General features: G+C 45.1%; 4 protein-coding genes across 5 annotated transcripts; 2 read left to right on the forward strand and 2 right to left on the reverse strand.

The window, feature by feature from the left end:
- Nucleotides 1–170: 170 nt before the first annotated feature.
- On the forward strand, nucleotides 171–2,212 carry LOC100285036 (uncharacterized). The gene is made up of 4 exons (NM_001157931.2): nucleotides 171–282; nucleotides 368–567; nucleotides 752–981; nucleotides 1,802–2,212. The coding sequence occupies exons 1-4, from the start codon at nucleotides 182–184 to the stop codon at nucleotides 2,078–2,080; spliced, it is 810 nt and encodes a 269-aa protein (NP_001151403.2). The 5' UTR covers nucleotides 171–181; the 3' UTR covers nucleotides 2,081–2,212.
- On the reverse strand, nucleotides 2,135–5,132 carry LOC100191821 (uncharacterized). Its single transcript, NM_001137245.1, has 3 exons — nucleotides 4,799–5,132; nucleotides 2,959–3,336; nucleotides 2,135–2,849 (listed from the first exon to the last, which is right to left on the reverse strand). The coding sequence occupies exons 1-3, from the start codon at nucleotides 5,033–5,035 to the stop codon at nucleotides 2,364–2,366; spliced, it is 1,101 nt and encodes a 366-aa protein (NP_001130717.1). The 5' UTR covers nucleotides 5,036–5,132; the 3' UTR covers nucleotides 2,135–2,363.
- Nucleotides 5,133–10,237: 5,105 nt separating this feature from the next.
- Nucleotides 10,238–16,478, forward strand: LOC103625718 (conserved oligomeric Golgi complex subunit 2). The gene is made up of 12 exons (NM_001353166.1): nucleotides 10,238–10,727; nucleotides 12,171–12,356; nucleotides 12,578–12,914; nucleotides 13,036–13,197; nucleotides 13,380–13,479; nucleotides 13,564–13,767; nucleotides 13,859–13,973; nucleotides 14,576–14,782; nucleotides 15,059–15,160; nucleotides 15,520–15,642; nucleotides 15,734–15,868; nucleotides 16,116–16,478. The coding sequence occupies exons 1-12, from the start codon at nucleotides 10,293–10,295 to the stop codon at nucleotides 16,227–16,229; spliced, it is 2,220 nt and encodes a 739-aa protein (NP_001340095.1). The 5' UTR covers nucleotides 10,238–10,292; the 3' UTR covers nucleotides 16,230–16,478.
- A 253-nt stretch (nucleotides 16,479–16,731) lies between these two features.
- LOC100285658 (nitrate-induced NOI protein) lies at nucleotides 16,732–19,352 on the reverse strand. 2 transcript variants are annotated; one of them, XM_035968104.1, is made up of 5 exons: nucleotides 19,186–19,352; nucleotides 18,898–18,994; nucleotides 18,072–18,560; nucleotides 17,682–17,873; nucleotides 16,732–17,039 (listed from the first exon to the last, which is right to left on the reverse strand). In XM_035968104.1, exons 2-5 carry the CDS (start codon nucleotides 18,901–18,903, stop codon nucleotides 17,007–17,009), a joined length of 720 nt encoding a protein of 239 aa, XP_035823997.1. In that variant the 5' UTR covers nucleotides 18,904–18,994; nucleotides 19,186–19,352; the 3' UTR covers nucleotides 16,732–17,006.
- Nucleotides 19,353–19,673: the final 321 nt, after the last annotated feature.

The raw sequence follows: 19,673 nt of genomic DNA on the forward strand, positions 1-19,673 counted from the left end.
GTGAGGCGGCCTAACTCGATGCCGGTATGCAGGTGCATGATCCTTGCCCGCGGCTACACTCCAAACCACGTGCTGCACTGCACTGTACTGTACTGTACTACTGTACTGCTGGAGAGAGAGAGAGAGAGAGAGAGAGAGAGAGAGAGAGAGAGAGAGACGCCTCCGCCGCTGGAATCAGGCGATGGGAGACGCGGACGCCTACGCGAAGCGGGTGCTACTCACCGCAGCTGGCGACACCGTCTCGCGGGGGATCGCCTCTACCCTCACCAAGCACGGCTGCAGGTAGCTACGCCCACTCCCCGTCCCCGCGCTCGTCGTCGCATGCTCACTTTGCCCCCGCATGGCTCGGTTCTGATTCCGGTTGAAGATTGGTCTTGTTGGGCGACGAGGGCGCGCTGGCCGCGACGGAGGAGGAGGCGCGGCGTTGCGGGGTAGGGGGCGGATGCGTCGAATTGGTCGGGCTGGACTTCAAGGCGTGCGGTGAGGCTGCTGCCGACGCGGCGGTGGATCGGGCCTGGCGCTGCTTCGCCGGACTGGATGCCTTCGTCAACTGCTACTCCTACGAGGGTACGAAGGATTCGCATACAGATACAGTTCCTTCTTGTTCGCCTTGAGCCTGTTGCTCAATGCTCACGTCCGAGTGAAAATCGTGAACGACTGGATGCATGTGATCGCATACAGACACAGCGTTGGATGAACTGAATTTGCACCTTGTATCAAATAAATAAATGTTCCTTTACTGTGTGGCCAGGGGAGGTGCAAGATTGCCTCAGTATAAGTGAAGACGAGTACATGAAGACCATCAAAGTAAATGTGATAACACCTTGGTTTCTAATGAAGGCGATCGCAAAGCGGTTCCAGGATACAAAATCTGGTGGATCTATTGTGTTCTTGACTCAGATTATTGGTGCTGAGAGAGGATTGTATCCAGGCGCTGCAGCATATGGCACAAGCTTGGGAGCCATCCACCAGTTGGTCCGTGTAAGTACCCACCCTTGTCTACTGCTTGGACGTGTACCCTTTCTGTATGGTTCTGCTGACAGATGCTGTGGAGATAAGATCCTCAAAAAAAATGGTCATGTTGCAATGCTAAATTGCGCATTGAAATGAACAACAAAGATTGGATAAATACAGCAATCATACATGAATGGCTTTCTGCACCTATAAATTTGTTCGCAATGAAAGATGTAGAGGTTATCTATAAGCCAATTGCTAGATCATAAATCAATGGTTTTTCGGCACTCCTGTATATGACACACATGCACACACACGAACACAGCATCTTCAGTGGTGGAAACGCTTGATATCTACTTCGACTTGTTTTAAGTTTGGAGCAACTGACCAAAGTACCAACCTAAGTACATGACTTGTCAAACCAATCGCCAGGTCACACTGACGTGGTAATGCCTTAGGCTATCTCCAACACATCCTCATATTCAAACTCCACTCCGTGAACAATGCATGCAGTGAACTGCTGGTGTCTTGGTTGTGCAACCTGTATTTTCAGACAGTATGACGGCCTAAGAACACTGGAACCCTGAAACAATCCTGAATCCTTAGATGACCAAGTTTCTGCTGCAATTCCGCACGCCACACATGCCTTTTTCCTTCTTCCCCGCAATCTGCACCCATTGTGTTTCTGAATTTATGGTGGAGAGGATGATGGAATGGCGGCCTCTGAGTGGTCAGTTCAGGAAAAGCTTTCACAGACATTAGACTGTCTTTCCCAGGGTTAACTATCTCTGTATCGTTCATTGGCGTTTCGTCTTTTGATTGCTAATAAGTTCTTCTTGTGTTTCAGCTGTGTGCGATGGAGCTTGGGAAACACAAGATAAGGGTTAACGCCGCCTGCCGCGGCCTGCATCTGCAAGACAAGTTCCCCGTGTCCGTGGGCAAGGAGAAGGCGGAGAAGGCAACGGCGGAGGTGATGCCCCTGCGGAGATGGCTGGATCCGGAGAAGGACCTGGCGTCGACGGTGCTGTACCTTGTCGGCGACGAGTCCCGGTACATGACGGGCACAACAATATTCGTGGACGGTGCTCAGTCCATCGTGCGGCCGCGCTTGCGATCCTTCATGTAGCCTAGCCTAGGGTTAAATGCATCGGCTGTCCCTGAACTTCAAAAATGTGTTTCTAGTCCTTAAATTGATATTTATATATAAAAAATAGTGTATGGTAGGTCTATTTCTGGACCATATCGATCACTGTTCTCACGTGGAAGAAGCCCTGCCCGTACTTATAGCTATGAAATTCTAACTATCTGTTACTAGTATATATATAACCTTTAATTTGTTGATGATGGAATCAAAAGAATGGATCTTTTACTACCAAGGAGGCGAGAGGCCGGCTGAGAAAGAATGGATATCAGTGGATGCAGATGCCCGGTAGCTTCCACTGGAACTTTCCCGCGCGTCGCTCCTCGGGTGTGCCGGCGGTGTAGTTCCTCCAGACGTCGAGGACCCCGCGGAGGTCGTGGAGCTTGGCGCCGAGGCCGACGCAGCAGTTGGCGTGGAGCGTGCAGATCCTGTTGAGGTCCTTGCTGAGCTGGCAGAAGCCGCTGATGTAGGCTGTGTCGAGGAACTGGATGGCGAGGTCCAGCCTGGGCGCCTCCTCGTGCTTGATGAGGTTGAACACGTCCTGCTCGTGCTTCCCCAGGAAGCGCCACCGCCCCTGCTGCCACGCCCGGTAGAAGGCGACGGTCTTGTCCGACGCCCGCACGAAGAGGAAGCCGCCGTTGGGGAAGTTGCGCAGGCTGTAGGGGTCGCCCATGTACACGTCGCTGGAGATGGCGATGTCGGCCGCCATGGAGATGTGGCGGAACGGGTCGCGGAACCACATCACGTCAACGTCCTGCGCGCGGCCGGCACAGTCGATAGATGTTGCTAATTAAGGCTGCTGCTGGTGCTGGATGCACGACGACGACGACTGAATGAATGAATAATTAACGTCAACTACTGACCGTGAATAGGAAGTTGTATCCCAGCTCCAGCACCGTCTGCTGGAAGCGGTTGCGTCCCCACATCATCTCCAGGTAGTCCTTGCTCATGAACACCTTCTCTGATCGGTAGTCGACGCCGTTGCCCGTGCGGAGGAAGTAGCAGTGGCTGTGCACGGCCCTGCAGCCCTCGTAGGCGGCCGGGTCCATGGTGACGATGACCAGGTGGTCCAGGAGGCGCGCCACGCCGCCTTCCCCCGTGCGGAAGCTCTCGAAGAAGAGGTCCAGCAGCGAGCCCGGGCGCGTCCACGCCGCGTTGATCTGCGTCATGATCACCGTGCGGTCCTTGGTCGCCGCGCGCGCCAGCACCTCCTCCAGGTCGCCCCACGGAGACGGCGGGGCCTGCAATGCAATGCAGCGCAATGTTAGTTGATAGAGTATGCATGCTAATGCAGGTGGTGTCTGGTGACCAAAAACTGCTTGTACGTTGACAGACGGGCGGCAGTAGTAGCCATTAGGTGAAACGGTTCCATCCATCCGCATGTTCCAAGGAAGGAGAGTAGAAAGAAAGAAGGATGGGCCGTCGATCACGGGGAGATTTCGTGTGGACGTGGCAGGGATTGAGTCAGTTGAGGGGAGGGGGTGGTGGGGATGGCTGTGACGATCTGGTGGAGGTGTTGACGACTAGGGGTGGGCACATTTTTACCATAAACCAAAAACCGAACCGAACCGTACCGAACCGAACCGAAATTTCGGTTTTTTTGGTAGTTCGGTTCGGTTTCGGTTTTTGTATCTAAGAAGTTTGGTTTTCGGTATCGTAATCGGTTTTCACCGTATACCGAACCGAAAAAACCGAATACCAAACTTTATCAATTCTCAAATTTGACTATTCGATTATGTGAACTAATTGTGTGATACAATTAAATTGTTATTAACTTATTTGTATGTGATGTATGATGTATATCTAAATATTTGTACCTATATAATTTTTACTTTTTAAAATTATGTGTAATCTATCATGTAAACTTGTTGTATGTATGTCTTGATTATAAGTTTGGTATTCGGTTTTTACCAAAAAACCGAAGTAAAAAACCGAAACCGAACTTCTCGGTTTTTCATTTTCTAGAAAACCGATCGATTTCTAATGTTTGAAAAACCGAAGTTTTTTAAAACCGAAAAACCGAACCGAAGTTTAGAAAAAAACCGAATGCCCAGCCCTATTGACGACGACGAGCAGTGATGTGCATTTACATGCGGCGAATAATCACCTGGACACGTGGAGAAGGCAACAAACGACGGGGTGGATTCCTGAAGGTACCACCAGCTCATCCACTGTAGGAGTTTTAGTTCATGGGGGAACGGGAAAGCGATACGTAATAACAAAAAAACAAGCAAAGGAGCATCGAGACGTGAGCTGGTCTCTGTATTATTTATATAAACTAGTCACGCTTTTTGGTTACCCGGTCGCCGTCGGCCGACGTAATTCTGTCTATTTTGGTATTGAATAGTGCTACTGCTCTAGTTTAGATGGCCAGCTAGTATGGGTAGCAGGGCACCGACTCCATTCACGGGCTCTTGTTCGTGCTGTCCTCGGAGACGAGAGATGATCAGATGATTGAGGATGAGATGAAGGAAGTACGCGTCGTATCTGAGCAAACCGAAATTCTCTGAACTAACTCATCGATCCACTCCAATTCCGGAGGCGGTTTGAGTTTGAAAACTAGCCTGGAGAAATGGTTGGGGGTTTGTGAATGGTCTGCGGAGATGAACTAACCGCCGCTGTTGAATTGCGTGCAACAAAAGCGCACGCAGGCAGGACGTACGCGGAAACCGAGACGAAACTGAAGCGCGTGCGTGGAGGTACCTGGACGGGCGCGGGAGCCGGCGGCGCTGCCTCGGCAAGGTCCGCCGCTGCCGGCGAGTCGGAGGAGTCGAGGAGGAGGTCGGCGGTGGAGTTGGAGTTGGAGGTGAAGGCAGAGATGTCGACGAGGCGGCGCGCGGGCGCGGCGGACATGAAGAAGAGGACGCAGACGGTGGCCATGGCGGCGCCCAGCACGAAGGACACCAGCGGGCTGACGCTGCTCATGTCGCCGCCCTTCATCGGCTACAACTTGGAGGCGTGGGGCGGGCGTGGCGAACCGCGAGGCGTGGGGCGGGCGCGGAGGAAGGAACCGAACGGAAGGGCGCAACAATCCGCAAGGTACGGGGGGCATGCGGAGGAACGAGGCAATCCGAGTTCCCTTTTAACACGCGAGGGATCGGGGGGGGCCAGGCCAAGTGGTAGTCAAACGAAACGGAACCCGGTGCCGGCGGGGTAGGTTAGGTAGCGGCGGCGAGATGCGAGGGGTTTCCGCGCGGCCGGCGGGGGGTTGGCTTGGCTCATAGTGATGATGGTTATGGCCAACCTTGTTGTTAGGCAAGCAGGCGTCAGCCAAACAATCTACTTGCTCTTCTCGATCGAGAGCAGGAGCTGGTAGGCAGTCAACAGCACCGTTAATCGCGCTGGGAGGAAGAGGGACACAAGTGCTGTGACGCGTGTAAGTCTGCAGCTGTTTTAATTTGTGCTTTATTGCCCTTTTCTTTACTTTCCCTTGGCTTTTCTTATTGTACTCTACTCCTCTAATATGCAGTGGTTTAGTATTCAGTTAGTTAGTTAGTTAGTAGTACTATACATAAATACATACTAGCTGTTGCACTGAGAGAGAGAGATTAAAGGGAGTTCGCATGTGTATAGCTGTTGGCACATGCATGGCTCCCCAGGGAGAAATATTAATTCGGTAAACTGGTTACGTGTGCAATTTTAGTTTTCTTTAGTAGCTGTCAACTACTTGGAATATAATGACAGCGCTACTTCTTCTTTTGTTCAATTGCAAATACAAAATGTTTTGTCGCTTCTTTAATTTCTCGGTAGATGTATATGCTGAACCGTTGTTGATTTTTCATAAAGGGTGTCTCTTTGGACCATTTTCTGGTAGATTAAAATTATCTATTGCCTCTATCGATAAATTCTGATTGCGTAAAATTTTCATAGGCACGGTCTGCGTGTGTGTGTGCTGGGGCCGTCTGAGAAGAGAAGGCCGTCGTCTAATCATGCATACTAAGCAGCGGCTAGCATGGGTTTGGTTGTACTTGTACTTTACCGGTGGAAAAAGAAGAAGAAGAAAAGAAGCTGACTGGTTGGTTGGGTTGGGTATCTATGCATGGTCAGAGACGGTTGGCTATCTAGGCTGCTGATTGCTTCGTTTGCGTGTGTTGTGGTTGGCCGCACCGTCGGGGACGCGTTCTCTGCACCGACGTCTGTGTTTCCCTTACTAATAAAGCGGGTTATATTAAATATATAAATATCAATTATGAATATTAAACATAGGTTACATTAGATTTTTAAAAAAATCTATTTTATCTTTTAGTATTTATGTATGTAATTAGTTTTATAATTATATTATAATTAATATATTTAATTATTATTTAAACATTCGATATGACATATACTGCGTAAAGACATATGAACAGGCTATATAATACTCCCTCCGATTTTTTTATATTTGATGTCTTTTATTATATATTGTACTACAAGTAAAAAATCGGAGGTAGCATATTAGTATATGCATGAATACGTAAAAGAGAAGAATATGGCTAATCATATGCTTGCCTGCCTGCATACATTTTGTTCATCATGCATGTGCGGGGACTGGACTCACCGACCGTCGATCAGCTTCCGTATTGCATTGCATGCCAACCACGTACATCTGCCACTAAATTTAAAATTTATATATAAATATATATACTGACCGACGGGTAGCTCAATCATGCGTATGGTGCAAAGTACACATGCATGCACCTGTACCTGAGAGCTCATTTGGCAGGACTTCGACTTTATCTTTTCTTTATAGAAGAAAATTCTTAATAGATTATTCTGAAAAGCATGTAAAAACTATAGTCATTTTTTTACTGTGGTGAAGAAGCCGTAAAAACAGTAGTTTCATCTTCTCTGGCTCTAACTTTAGCTCTAACATTGACTCTCAGTTTAGGATAAATCGTTTCTATCAAACAATTGACACAATGGCTTCAGCTTTATGAAAAAAAAAATCTGTTTTTTTTTCAAGAAAAAGGTTAGAGTTAAAGCAGGTATTTTTGGGTAAGTCAGAGACTCAAAACCCTATCAAACAGACTCGAGTAGCTAGCTGCTGGGTTCATTTGCTTTTATTAAATTTCAAACCAAAATCGATTCTCGTCGGTCGGCGCCAGATTTGCACAACGATCGCCAAATACTAAAGAGCGTCGCGCTGCAAATTAGTACTACACGAGAAAGTGGCTCCACATGGGTCGTCAATGGCCAGTATCGTAGCGTGTGTGAAATTAAAGGCCTACATGTACACCTACAGTGTATGCGGGAAACGGAGCAACAACTTGGATCTTATTATGGCTAGTTTGTAACTTAATTTCCCTTTGGGTTTGAAGGAGTAATTAGTACGTTTCTCACTCGATCCCCTTCAATACGGGATGGAATTTGAGTTTCTAAACTGAACTTGCCGTCCTAGCTTGTGGATACCGGTACCAGCCACAGTGCCACATTCTGTCTACTTCCCGTGTTCTCTTCCTGCTCTTCCCATTCTACATTCCATTCCCAGCCATCCATCCATGTGCGAAACTGACAACCATGGCCTCCCATACGTACAGTACCAACCATGCTTCGCATTATGATCGAGGTGGAGATGGGCATGCAAGGACGCTAGCTACATTTGGTTTGTCCTACCGATTCAGACTGAGTATATAAATATCGTGTTTGGTTGTAAATACGATTTAAATGTAGATGCAGGTTTTCTTTGTTCGGTTACTTTTGCATGGATACAAGTCCTTTCTACTTACCACCGTTCGATTGGTGTGTACAAATGTCGTGAGACTTTAGTTCCATATTACTTATCTAGATATTAGAGAATCAACTTATATGTAGGAGGCTTCCATAGAGGCAACACGTTTCGCGTCGCCTAATTTGTGTCAATGTGCAATCGTCTCGTGACGTTATCTAAACTACAGTTTTTTTTTTTACTTTTTGTTTATTTGCCTATCAAATATCACACATAAACTACCACGTCGACCGGGAATGCACGTTACATACGAGATCTTCGGACGCTTACACATAGGGAGATTTCAGGGGTGGTTCCTCGAATTTAGCAGATTGAACCCGTCAAGACACTCTATAAAGGGGAGGTCCTTCAGCCGGAGAGCATACGACACAGCAACTGACTCGTCTTCTCATTCTCTTCTCTATGCGCCGCCGCTTCTCTGTCCTACCGTCCCTTCGTTTGACGTGCAACATATCAATGGAGAGCGGTGTCTCCGAACCAACGCCAGCGTTTTGGCGACCAGCACAGGTGGTGACGAATTAAGTTTTCTGGGAAGTGCTTCATACACGTCCGTTCGGATTCCCCATCATCACTCGTGAAAATCACTATAAGTAAATACACATTTTCATTTATTGCGATGACGATCTTATGGTTAGATCCGTTGTCGATTCTTTCTTTATGCATTAATATTGTTGCGTTAGCTCATATCTGTTATGTTATAATGTCATGAATAATATCTGTCAGTAAATCTGGGTTTTACGTTTTATGCTGCATTATCAAATTAATCTTAAGCGTTGTTAATTTTCTAACAACCACTAACACTTGTATGAACCGGTGAGAACCTGCTTCTATTCCACTAGAACAATTGGCTCCTAAGCACCGCGATCACCTCTTCCTTCCACAAGTTGCTGAACATCAAGGTCATCACATATTCTCTTCGATCTATCCTTTGGGTTCCTGATTTTCAGCACCTGCTTGAAATTGGTATGTATTATCCTGCCATATGGTTATTCATGGCAAATAACCTTTGGAAAAAAATACATGATGAGGAAGCATATATAGTGGCTAAATATGTCAAATATCCTCAGACTATATACGACACCATAGATCGTCCCAGGTATAACCGTATAAGCAATTTTGTAATACACAACGTCCATAAGGCATAAACAACAGTAGTTCCTTTGAATCCTTTCACATCCGCACTGCATTATTTCCACATTTCCTCCAGTTTTGCACACAGTAAACAACATGCCAAGTCTTAAATGATTGCCATGGTTACAGGTTTTAACAGGAACGATTAGTATATACAATGAAATTTAAACGGGGAAATATGATTGGAAGGATCAACATACCTATAAGAGAATAAATTTGGTTCATCTAATAAAATTTCTCACAATAAATAAATCGCTGCTCATTCAGCTACGCGCTCGTTATCTGTTTTCTTTCGTTCCCTTCAATCTTATCCGGACAGAGCTCACTTTAGACCATGTTTGGTTCTACCCTAATTCAGTAGCGGAGCCAGGATTTCTCTAAGCATAGGGTCGGATATAACACTAAAAATTATTCATACCGGCTAAAAAATTTAAATCGAAAAATACATAGATAAATGCCACATATGAACTTTATTTAGACACAATAATTATAATTAAAATAAATTGGCTTAAACAAACGATTAAATTAAAAATAATAATAGATCTTCGTCTCTATAACCATCTTATCAATTGTTTGGGTGGCTTTTGTTAGCAAAACGATACTTGTTTACATCACCTGCAGAAAGCTTAAAGAAGAAAAAAAAGTGATGTTTGGTTTATTCGAAGTTGAATGATCTGGTTCCTTAAACATATTTTAGCCGGAGGTTTCAACAAATCTTCTGAAGTATCCATATACAATACAATATCTCTAAATACTACACACTAGGCGAGAATTGCCGCGCTAAACTGCGCGTTGTGCGGCCGCTTGCCCACTTATACGTCATGCCTTCTCTCTACGTTGTTCATGGCTACTCTTCTAACCCTAGCTAGCTAGTCCAAGAGTAGGACCTAGGCTCTAGTGGCCATAGGTCTATCTCCGCCTCTGCCCCAATCCATATGGATTGAAAAAGTTTCAATCCCTAGTAAGTCAAAATCTCTCATAATCCATACTAATCTTCTTCAATCCATATGGATTTAAAATAACCAAACGAGCCGACCCTAAGGTAGCAGCAGCAACCGCTCACGGGATTGTCGTCGAAGGCACAACCGCACAACCTTTTGAAGGCCCATCCGGAGATCTCATGGGCTGTGGATTCATTCCTCCTCCTAAAATACATTAGTATTACGTATATAATAATAATAATAAATACACGGGCCGATTTATTAGAGGTTACACAATAGTATGGGCCAAGCCCACCAAGTGGACATTCAATCCTACCCCAACTAGCTCTCTGCCTCTTCCCTTGCTGCCTTGCTCTCTTCCCTCGCACCCCACCTTGCACCTCCAGTCCTCCATTCCCAGTCTAGATCTCGATCCACCTCCATGGCGGATCTCGCCACGGACCTCTTCGGGGAGCCGATCGAGGCGCACCCTCCCTGGTTCAAGCCCGACGCCTTCCTCCGCGCCAGCTTCGATCCGGACGCCTACGTCGCCGAGCTCCGCTCCTACGTCCCGCTCGAGAGCCTCGCCGCCGAGCTCCGCGCCCACCTCGACGCGCTCCGCGCCGAGCTCGTCGGCCTCATCAACCGCGACTACGCCGACTTCGTAGGCCTCAGCGCGCGCCTTAAGGGCGTCGATGCCGCCGCCGCGCGGATGCGCGCCCCGCTCGCCGACCTCAGGGACAAGGTCGCCGCCTTCCGCGCGGGGGCATCAGCCGCGCTCGCCGCGCTCCGGGCGGGACTCGAGCAGCGCGCCGCCGCCGCCGCCGCGCGCGAGCTGCTCGAGCTCTTGCTCGACGCCTTCCACGTCGTCTCCAAGGTACACCCTCTCCTCTGCCGCGCCTGCTCGTAGTTATATTGTATACTATCTATATGCTAGACTGCTAGTAGTAATGTGGCTTATCCCGCCAATCCCTTCTTCTAGTTTCATTCGTCGTTGAGTCCGTTAATTTTGAAGACACAATTTGGCGTCGCATTTCCTAGGTGCGAGCAGTGGCGGAGCTAGAATTTATTGGAAGCCTGGGCAACTTAAAAATATTACATAATGTAAAAAATCATAAATATACTGCATGTATACTGCAAAGTACTTAAAAATTTGCTTGCATGTATATAATATGCTAATCTTATATAACACGAGGTAGACTCATTTTTCAGTCTTTACGCTATGATGTTGTGTTATCATATAATTATCAAATGCTTTAAATAATTTCCACTTAATGTAACACTAACACACCGCCAAGTGATCGAACCATTTATCTGAAATCCTGTTGTGTGGTTTGCCCTTAATTATTTTCATTGTGTAGAATAAAATTTGTACGACTCGAAATACCTCTGAGCACCGTGATCTTGGATATGAAGCAGAAAAAATTAATGATTCAAGCTAATTATCGCTTGGGTCGGCATTGACAGCATTGTTGTTATCGTGGAGATGAGCCAAATGAGATGACTGTTGACATTATCGTTGCTGTTATCTGGTGCAAACAAAAGATGTGCATGAGTGTGGGCAGAGTCTGGTCTTGTACAACCCATATGAAAAAATGAAGTTAGGCCATACAGCCTTTGGCGATGTAGAATCTGTTTGTAGGCATGGCATCCAGCAAGCAGCGGCAGCGGATACCCACGACCATGCGACCAGATAAGAAATTATGGGCGTCTGCCTGGAAAAAAAGAAAAAATTACCTAGATATAATAGGCTTTTGCTGGAGATTAAGCCCGGGCAACAGCCCATCCTGCCTGGGCCTTAGCTCCGCCCATGGGTGCGAGCAGTGCTCCGTACTAGGACACTGCCTTAGACCTTAGGGGGGATGGGTGCATTTGCCAATCCATCATAGTTATTACTTATTAGAGATCATATGAATATGATATGATGACCTGCCTACTTCCATTGTTGTCGGGATGGAAGCTCTAAGTTATTCTTCACATTTAATAATTGTGTATTGATTTATTACCCTGAGTTTATTTACATGCCTATATGTATCAGAAAGCGATTTTCACATGGAAGAATGTTTCACAACTTTGAATGATACTTTGGTAATCGTGCGGGCAACATAACATTATGTAGGCAATTTTCTTTAACGTGTAAAATGAAGCAAAAAATTAAAGAATTTACTCTGACAGAATGACGGTTCATCTGATATATTTTCCTAACTCAAGGCTATTCTTAAACGAGTTTACGGTACGCTCATCAGTTTTTATTCATCTAGATTGAAGAGCATTGAGTCCTATCATGTCATTGCCGTTAAATGCTTCTTTGCCTATCCAGGTTGAGAAATTGATCAAGGAACTACCAACTGCGCCATCGGATTTATCGAATGCTGAAGTTCCTAACAGTGACACTGGAACACCAAATGGGGTGGCTGGAACAGGTGTCAGCGAAACACAAAGCATTCTCTTAGAAAGAATTGCTAGCGAGATGAACCGGCTTAAATTCTACATAAGTCATGCACAGGTTCGTGTCAGCACATACGGTTGTCATTGGTATTCTTTAACATGCAAGGACATTTTTTCATTGCTTAAATTGCTGAGGAAAATCGATAAGGAAAATGTGATTGGCGCATGGTGAACATCACTGTTTCACACCGTATGTTTAGTTTTCTTGCATCATCACTGAAGTCACATCATTTCAACTTATGTTTATGATTCTTATTGTGTTAAATTATGGCAGTACAGAACCTCCCTTTTATTGAGAACATGGAGAAGAGGGTCCAAGGTGCTACAAAACTGCTTGATGGTAGCTTGGAGCGCTGCTTTGTGGATGGTCTGGAACACCGTGATGCTAAAGTTATATACAACTGTTTGCGTGCTTATGCTGCAATTGACAACACATCATCAGCCGAAGAGCTTTTCCGTACAGCAGTGGTGTCTCCATTGATTCAGAAAATAATCCCTCAAAATTATGCAAGAGCTGTTGCTGGGGCATCATCTGATGAGCTGGAAGAGGATTATCAACAAATAAAGGAATGTGTACAAAAAGATTGTAAATTTATATTGGAAATATCTTCCTCAGGTAAACATCGGCTCTACAGAAGTTTCTCATTATCACTTGATGAATTAGAGCTCGCATGGTGTGCAGAATATAGATTCATCTTTCTGCATCACCTAAGATTCCATTATTTTATTTGGTGCAGAAAACTCTGGATTGCATGTTTTTGATTTTCTGGGTAATTCAATACTCAAAGAAGTCCTTTCTACAATCCAGAAAGGCAAGCCTGGGGCCTTTTCTCCTGGAAAGCCTAAAGAATTCTTGAGGAACTACAAAGCGAGCTTAGGATTTCTTGATTTTCTTGAAGGTATTCTTAGGTTGCGGCTTGATTATTTTGCTGCCAACTATGTTGAACCAGAACCTGGTTCCACCATATCCTTTTTTCATCCTTTTGTTCCACAAGCTCCCCAGTCCAATATATCTTCATTTTTCAATGGTTCGTATGGGTATTTAGAGTCATGAACTCATCATTCATCTATTATTCTGCAGGTTACTGCATCTCCAAGTCTGCTGTAACGAAGTTCCGCTCTGAGCTTGCTTACACAGATTTCATGCGACAATGGAATGTTGGTGTCTACTTTTCGTTGCGGTAAGCACAAACATGTATATCTATTATGCTATGAGGCACTCTCTTGAAATCAAAACTTGACTTCTACCTCCTCATTTATACAAGATTTCAGGAAATTGCGGGCGGCCTTGATTCTACTCTTACAAACACTTTTAGTCCTACTGGATTGAATGAGGCTCAAGGGAAACCATTGCTCTTGAAGCAAAGTATTAAGCTCTTAGAAAGTTTGGATTCATGTTGGAGTGATGAGGTTCTTGTATTCTCTCACTGTGATAAATTCCTTCGTCTGTCCTTGCAGCTTATTTCAAGGTATAACTACTGTAAAAGATATATTTTTTCCTTTTGTTTCCATGATTTAGTAAACAATTATATACTATTGTGTATGTTCCTTTGTGATAAGGTATACAACATGGCTTTCATCTGGTTTAACGGCACGTAAAGCTTCTGACGGGAGCCCGAATTCACCTGCAGATGCTGAATGGGCACTGTCTATACCTATAGAAGATTTCATATATGTAAGTCACATCTGCAATAGTGTCTGAAGCGATTTTCATCCTGTACTATTTAACTGTCTGCTTATAACTGAATTTTTTGGGATTATTATCCTATTTATTAAGATTATTCTATCTATGTTTCTATATTAAGTATATGCGTTACCTTGAAATTTCTGGAGTTTCGAAGTTAGTTATAAGATAAGATGACTAGTTGCTTCAGAAGTGCTCAGTATTTCTGCAGGAAATCACTGCTTCCACCTTTTGACATGTACTGGTGTTGGTTCACTGGAAAAATAACTGCAGTTTGTACTTTGTAGCCCAATTTGTGGCAACTGTGAGGTAGTACAAGCTCTTAGTACGTGGCTTCTGTTTTTTTTTGTAACGTATGAATTGAAAAGCCTGTTTGTCCCTTGTTGTTGCATGTTCGGTGGCATGAGTGGAGGCAAGTCTATGTTAGTATGTTACTTAGTCTTTGTGCATCTTTCCTGTTTCTGAGTTCTAAGGCATAATTCTGGTTACACTCTGAAAATGGCATGCAATGTTGAGCAATGGGGACGCATAGGAGTATAGCTCGTGGATCTTTTGTCTTTTTAATTATAACACCTTTGTTCATTGATTTACAGATAATGCATGATGTGCATGCTGTAATTGGCGAGCTTTCAGAATCAGGCAGCTTCATTGGACATGTGAATCAGTTACTAGGGTCATGCCCCATTGAAGTATTTAATCTTGTGAAACAAAGTATACTGCAAGCTGTTGAACCTTTAAAGGAACGGTTGCCTGCAATAATCAATGTTATGATTGGAATCATAGTTAAGAAGTCTAACGAGGTGAGTAGGACACCATAAACTTGTGATGTTACTATCTGCATGTTTTTAGTTATCCACTCACTGTTCATCACTTCTCCCATGCAAACTAGATTACAAATGGTTTTGGGTTCTCGTTATTTTGCTAGTGAAGAGCCAATTTTACCTTCTATGCACGAGAGAAGGAACAAAACGGAAAAGATGCATATCTTACACTTGTCAGCATTTTTGTTCTTAACATGAGAGTTTGAAATAATATTCCTTCTGTTCTTTAACTGGCCAACTTTGAATTGACTGTAGGACTTGAAGCACCTGAAAGGAATAACAGCGACATATAGGATGACGAGTAAACTTCCAGTCAGGCATTCTCCATATGTATCAGGGATTTTACATCCGTTGAAGGTGACTGAACCTCCTGTTTTACCCTTCTTTTATGATTTATATTCAACTAATTCAAGCAAAGCAGCTGACTAGCACATGGATGATCAATAGTAGCACACTTGTTAAGAAATGGTATATTTGCAATTTATGCCCTCAGGTCTGTCATTTGCCGAAGGGAACTGGTGGGGTACATTTTAAATTTATTCTGGTCAATGTAGTATTTTAGCCTTACCATTGTTAAATGCATCATATTTCAGGATTGTGATGTCCTGTATTTTTCAATATTTATTTGTCATGCCTATGGTGATGTTAGAATCATTTTATATACGCTTATTTTCTTAAAAGGTCTTCTATCCTGAGATTTTCATTTGTTCGTGTAGGTGTTTCTTGAAGGGGACCGAATACGCTATCTATCAGAAGATGATAAAACTAAGTTGTGTCGTGGGTCTACAGATAAGATTACTGCAATTTACTATGACTTGGTCTCTGAAGTTGTCACTGTGGTGAGTAAGGACTGCTGATTGTGTAGCTTCTTATGAAAAATTGTTTTTGACCCACCAGTTACTCAGATCAATTTATTTCAATTCTCTGAAGGCAAGGAAAACCGAGTCTTCGTTGCAAAGACTGCGCCAAGGTGCACAAAGGCGAGTAGGAGCTAGTACAGATGCCTCAGATAACATCATATCTGATACAGACAAGATCTGTATGCAGCTATTTCTTGATATTCAGGTTTGCTGTCTGCCTCTTGTGCAGTTCTGCTCTTGTGCTCATAAATGATATTGATGCTATGTGCTGGCCATAAGAAATTCTCCTTCTAGGTTCATTTCGCATCTAAATCAAAACAATGTTGTCCTTTTGGATTTATTTGGCACCCAAGCTTTTATTTTCTTCCGGCTTGGTTTGACAACATATGTGGCTATAAACAAGCATAAAGTGGACCTTGACATGATCTTTTGGTATTGCATTATTTTTGCAGGAGTACGCACGAAACCTTCGTGCGATAGGAATAGACGCGAGAGAGATTGATTCCTACAGAGCTCTATGGCAGTGTGTTGCCCCAAAAGACAGACAAGAGAACATTCAGTTTTGATGTAAAGAACACTGTCAGTACATATAGAGTTGTCTGCCCGTAGATCTCTCAAACATGTAGGCGTATCTGATGTTGTCCTTTTCGGTTTGAAGTACTTATTATGGATGCATACGTAGAGTAGATAGAGAGCTGGATTTTGGTACACATTTTATTGTTAGGATGGATGGTCACCTCCAGATATAATCCAGAACTGGAGAACGTGTACCAGTATATGATTAAATTTTCATGTGAAATACTAGGATACTGTTGAAAATCGTGTGTCCTCAAGTTGTCACGAGCGTGAATCTTAGCTCTGGCTAGTTGTGAAATTGATTGGTCTCTACTGCAGGGTTCCCTGCATGTCTACATGATGTTCATGTGTTTGTTCTTAAGCCCTGACCCCATTGGCATTACCTCTTGTTACTCTCGTGCACAACAGAACGTGTAATTCCAGATGGTGGATTACTGTTTTTGGTTGCTAAAATTGATAGCTCGTAATAAAATAAAATAAAAATCCCAGCGATTTCAGGATTCTTGTGAGGGAGGATGTTGATTTAAGGATTCTATTCTATGGAGAAACAAACCGCATGTTGCAAAAACAGCTCAAACTACTGAACCTCAGCTTCTCAAAGTCAAGTTCTGGCACGTCCTGCTACCACACAGCATCACAACAGGGAGAACACGATGGGACTACAGCTCATGTGAAAATGATACGATCGGCACTGGTTCATCCAAATCTTCAACGGCACCTATCAGCTGCTGAACCAGCAGAAGCATCAGCAACCATGCAAGGAAGCATCAGTTCCTGAACCAACTGAAGCATGAGCAAGCCTGCAAGGAAGCAGCAGAACAGTGAATTCAACACGGTCCTATAAGAAAAGGCGTTTCTTTCACCATGGTCAAATTCTAGAATAAAACAATGGATAGTCATAGCTACAATAGCACTAAAATTTTACTGCTAACAAAGGGTCTATCATCAGTATACTAAACATTGTTGTGTTCCAGTTAAGAACACACTGCTGAAGTAAGCATGGGGCAATGAAGGCTAATGCCCTGTTTGTTTGGCTTCCACCGACTAAATTTTAGTATCTATCACATCAAATGTTTGAATGCTAGTTAGAAGCATTAAATTACAAAACTAATTACTAAAGACGAATATATTAAATCTAATTAGTTCATGATTCGCTCACATGATGCTTAATAAATTTGTCTAGTATTTAGTTGTGTAATTAGTTTTATAAATACACTACTTGTAAAAGGCATTCAAACATCCAAACCAAACAGCCCTTTATAAAACCAGCAATCATCGGATTAAGTGATTCTGCAGTGCTCTGAAACCAATGGCAGCCATTCATCAGGATGTCAAAAATGCAAGAAAGATAAAATTGTATAAGAAACACCTGCAAATAAATGCTTTAGGCCAAGAAAATAGTTTGAACCAGCATTATGGCAACAAGTCTGGAGTTGACTCACTGAAGATTCGTATTTGCGGCCTTGGTTGGAGCGGCTATAACCACCACCTGCGTTGCCGCTGGTGATGACAGGAGCATCGCCGGACTGCTTCTCCTCCCTCACCTTGTTAAATATGTCGGTGAAGCCTTCACCTGTGGAGGGATCTTTCTCGTCCCATTCTCCAAACTTGGGCACGGCAGATCCTCTCTCAGGCTGTACAGTACAGATGGGAAAGAATTACTCAAATGCAGTTTCAACTTAACTGCTTCAGTTCCCTTCACACTCATGACTCAAGCATCCGTATATCTGCTATCTATCATAAGCGCATTACCCTGCAGTCACAGCTGGTGTAATCCATGAAAACAAAATACTGTAGGACCGCAGCCGGATTAAAGCCGCAGCTAACATTACCGTCTCGTCTCCACGGCCGCCTGGCCTCATCTTGGACGACCTCCCAGGTGTGGTGGGCGCAGCTCCACGGTTTCCTTCGGACGAACCCCTGCGTTCCCATGAAGGAGACGAAACACCTCCTCTGTTTACGAGCCTTGCTTGGTGGTGAGGATGCAGAGGCGATCTCTCCATGCCGGTTTTTCTTTCATAGCTGGTATTAGCACCGTGTTTATGGGTTGCTGGCTCAGCATACGGCTTGCCTCGAGCAAAGGCCGCGTCCTTGGGCTTTGGCGCCACAGGATCCTCCGACCCAGTCCGCAGGGGAGAAGCTTTAGCAGATGGCGTCGTGTCTTCTTTGAAGAGCGCTTCCGGATCTCCAGTTCTGTGCTCGTTCTGAGTAGCAGATCTGCCTGGAGATTTGCCCTTACGAGCGTTTTCGAAGTACTGTGTGTAGGGGTGATCGCCCTCATCCTCCCAACTTCCAAACTTAGGCACTCCTGGTCCTTGATGCTGGAACAGATAGATCCACGTCAGCAAATTGATACAAACACCCAGTACAGATAATCTATTAGGTGAAGCACACGCTGCCATGGCAAATTGATAGAAGACCTAGTGATTTGATTGCTGATTGGTACCTCATTTCTTGGGACAGGGAGAATAAAAGAAGGCAACAGGGAATCACAAGGCTGCCATGCCAACCGAGGGCAATTCCAAGAAAACCCCCACATGCTAAGCCCAAGCCCCTGATCAGCGCGCAAGACGAGGCTGCCGTTGCCTCCCACCACCTCGGGGACCGCCACACTCGAATTGAGGGGGGAGAGGAGAGAAGCCGGGAGCGATAACTTACGGCCATTTCGTTTCGTCGGAGAAGGTCACTCCCAGGAAGAGCTACGAAAGCCGGCTCCTTTACGGCTCAGGGCGCCGCCTCACCCCCTCCCCGCCGCCTGGATTTGGAGCAAGAACCGCCGCGTTCAACAACCGGAGAAAAAGATGCGGCCAATAAAAGAGGAGGAGGAAGACGAGCCGAGACCGCGGGAGAGAGAGAGAGAGAGGAAGGAATGGAGGAGGAGTCGAAGCAAGCGCATGGGGGGAGGGAGGAAGAAAGAGAAAGGCAGGGGTCGTGTTTGACCATTACGCCGTCGGATTGCCGCTGCTTCGTCGCCGCCCGCTGCCCCCTCCTTCCTTGGCTCCGCTCCTGATTGCGGTGGGTGGTGTGGTCTGAATGTGGCGCAGTGGTCACTGCTCGCTCCCGTCCTTCACGGCTCGCACCTGCCTGTCGCCTTTACTCCCTCCTCCGGTGCCGTCATGCTGACGGCGCTCTCAGCTCAGGGTTAACGCCACGGGCCCACGGTTAGCTAGACGACCGCCGGCTTGCTTTGCAAACTGTGCTCAAAGCCAGTCTTTCTTTGTATGTTGACGGTTGACCTGTTTTCCAGCACTCATATTTTCTTCTGTTTTTTTTTGAAAAAGAAATGGGCAGCAGTCACATAGTACAGATATTTGACCTGTAGACGTGGCATGGGTTAGACTCCACTTGTTGGCTGTTACATACAAAAAAAAATCTGGTCATGTATAGCTCTAGAATTTAATGTAGTGCAGCCACATGCCACAGCTCACAGGGGG

The sequence above is a fragment of the Zea mays genome, chromosome 5, assembly GCF_902167145.1.
Source record: "Zea mays cultivar B73 chromosome 5, Zm-B73-REFERENCE-NAM-5.0, whole genome shotgun sequence".
Taxonomy (NCBI): Eukaryota; Viridiplantae; Streptophyta; class Magnoliopsida; order Poales; family Poaceae; genus Zea; species Zea mays.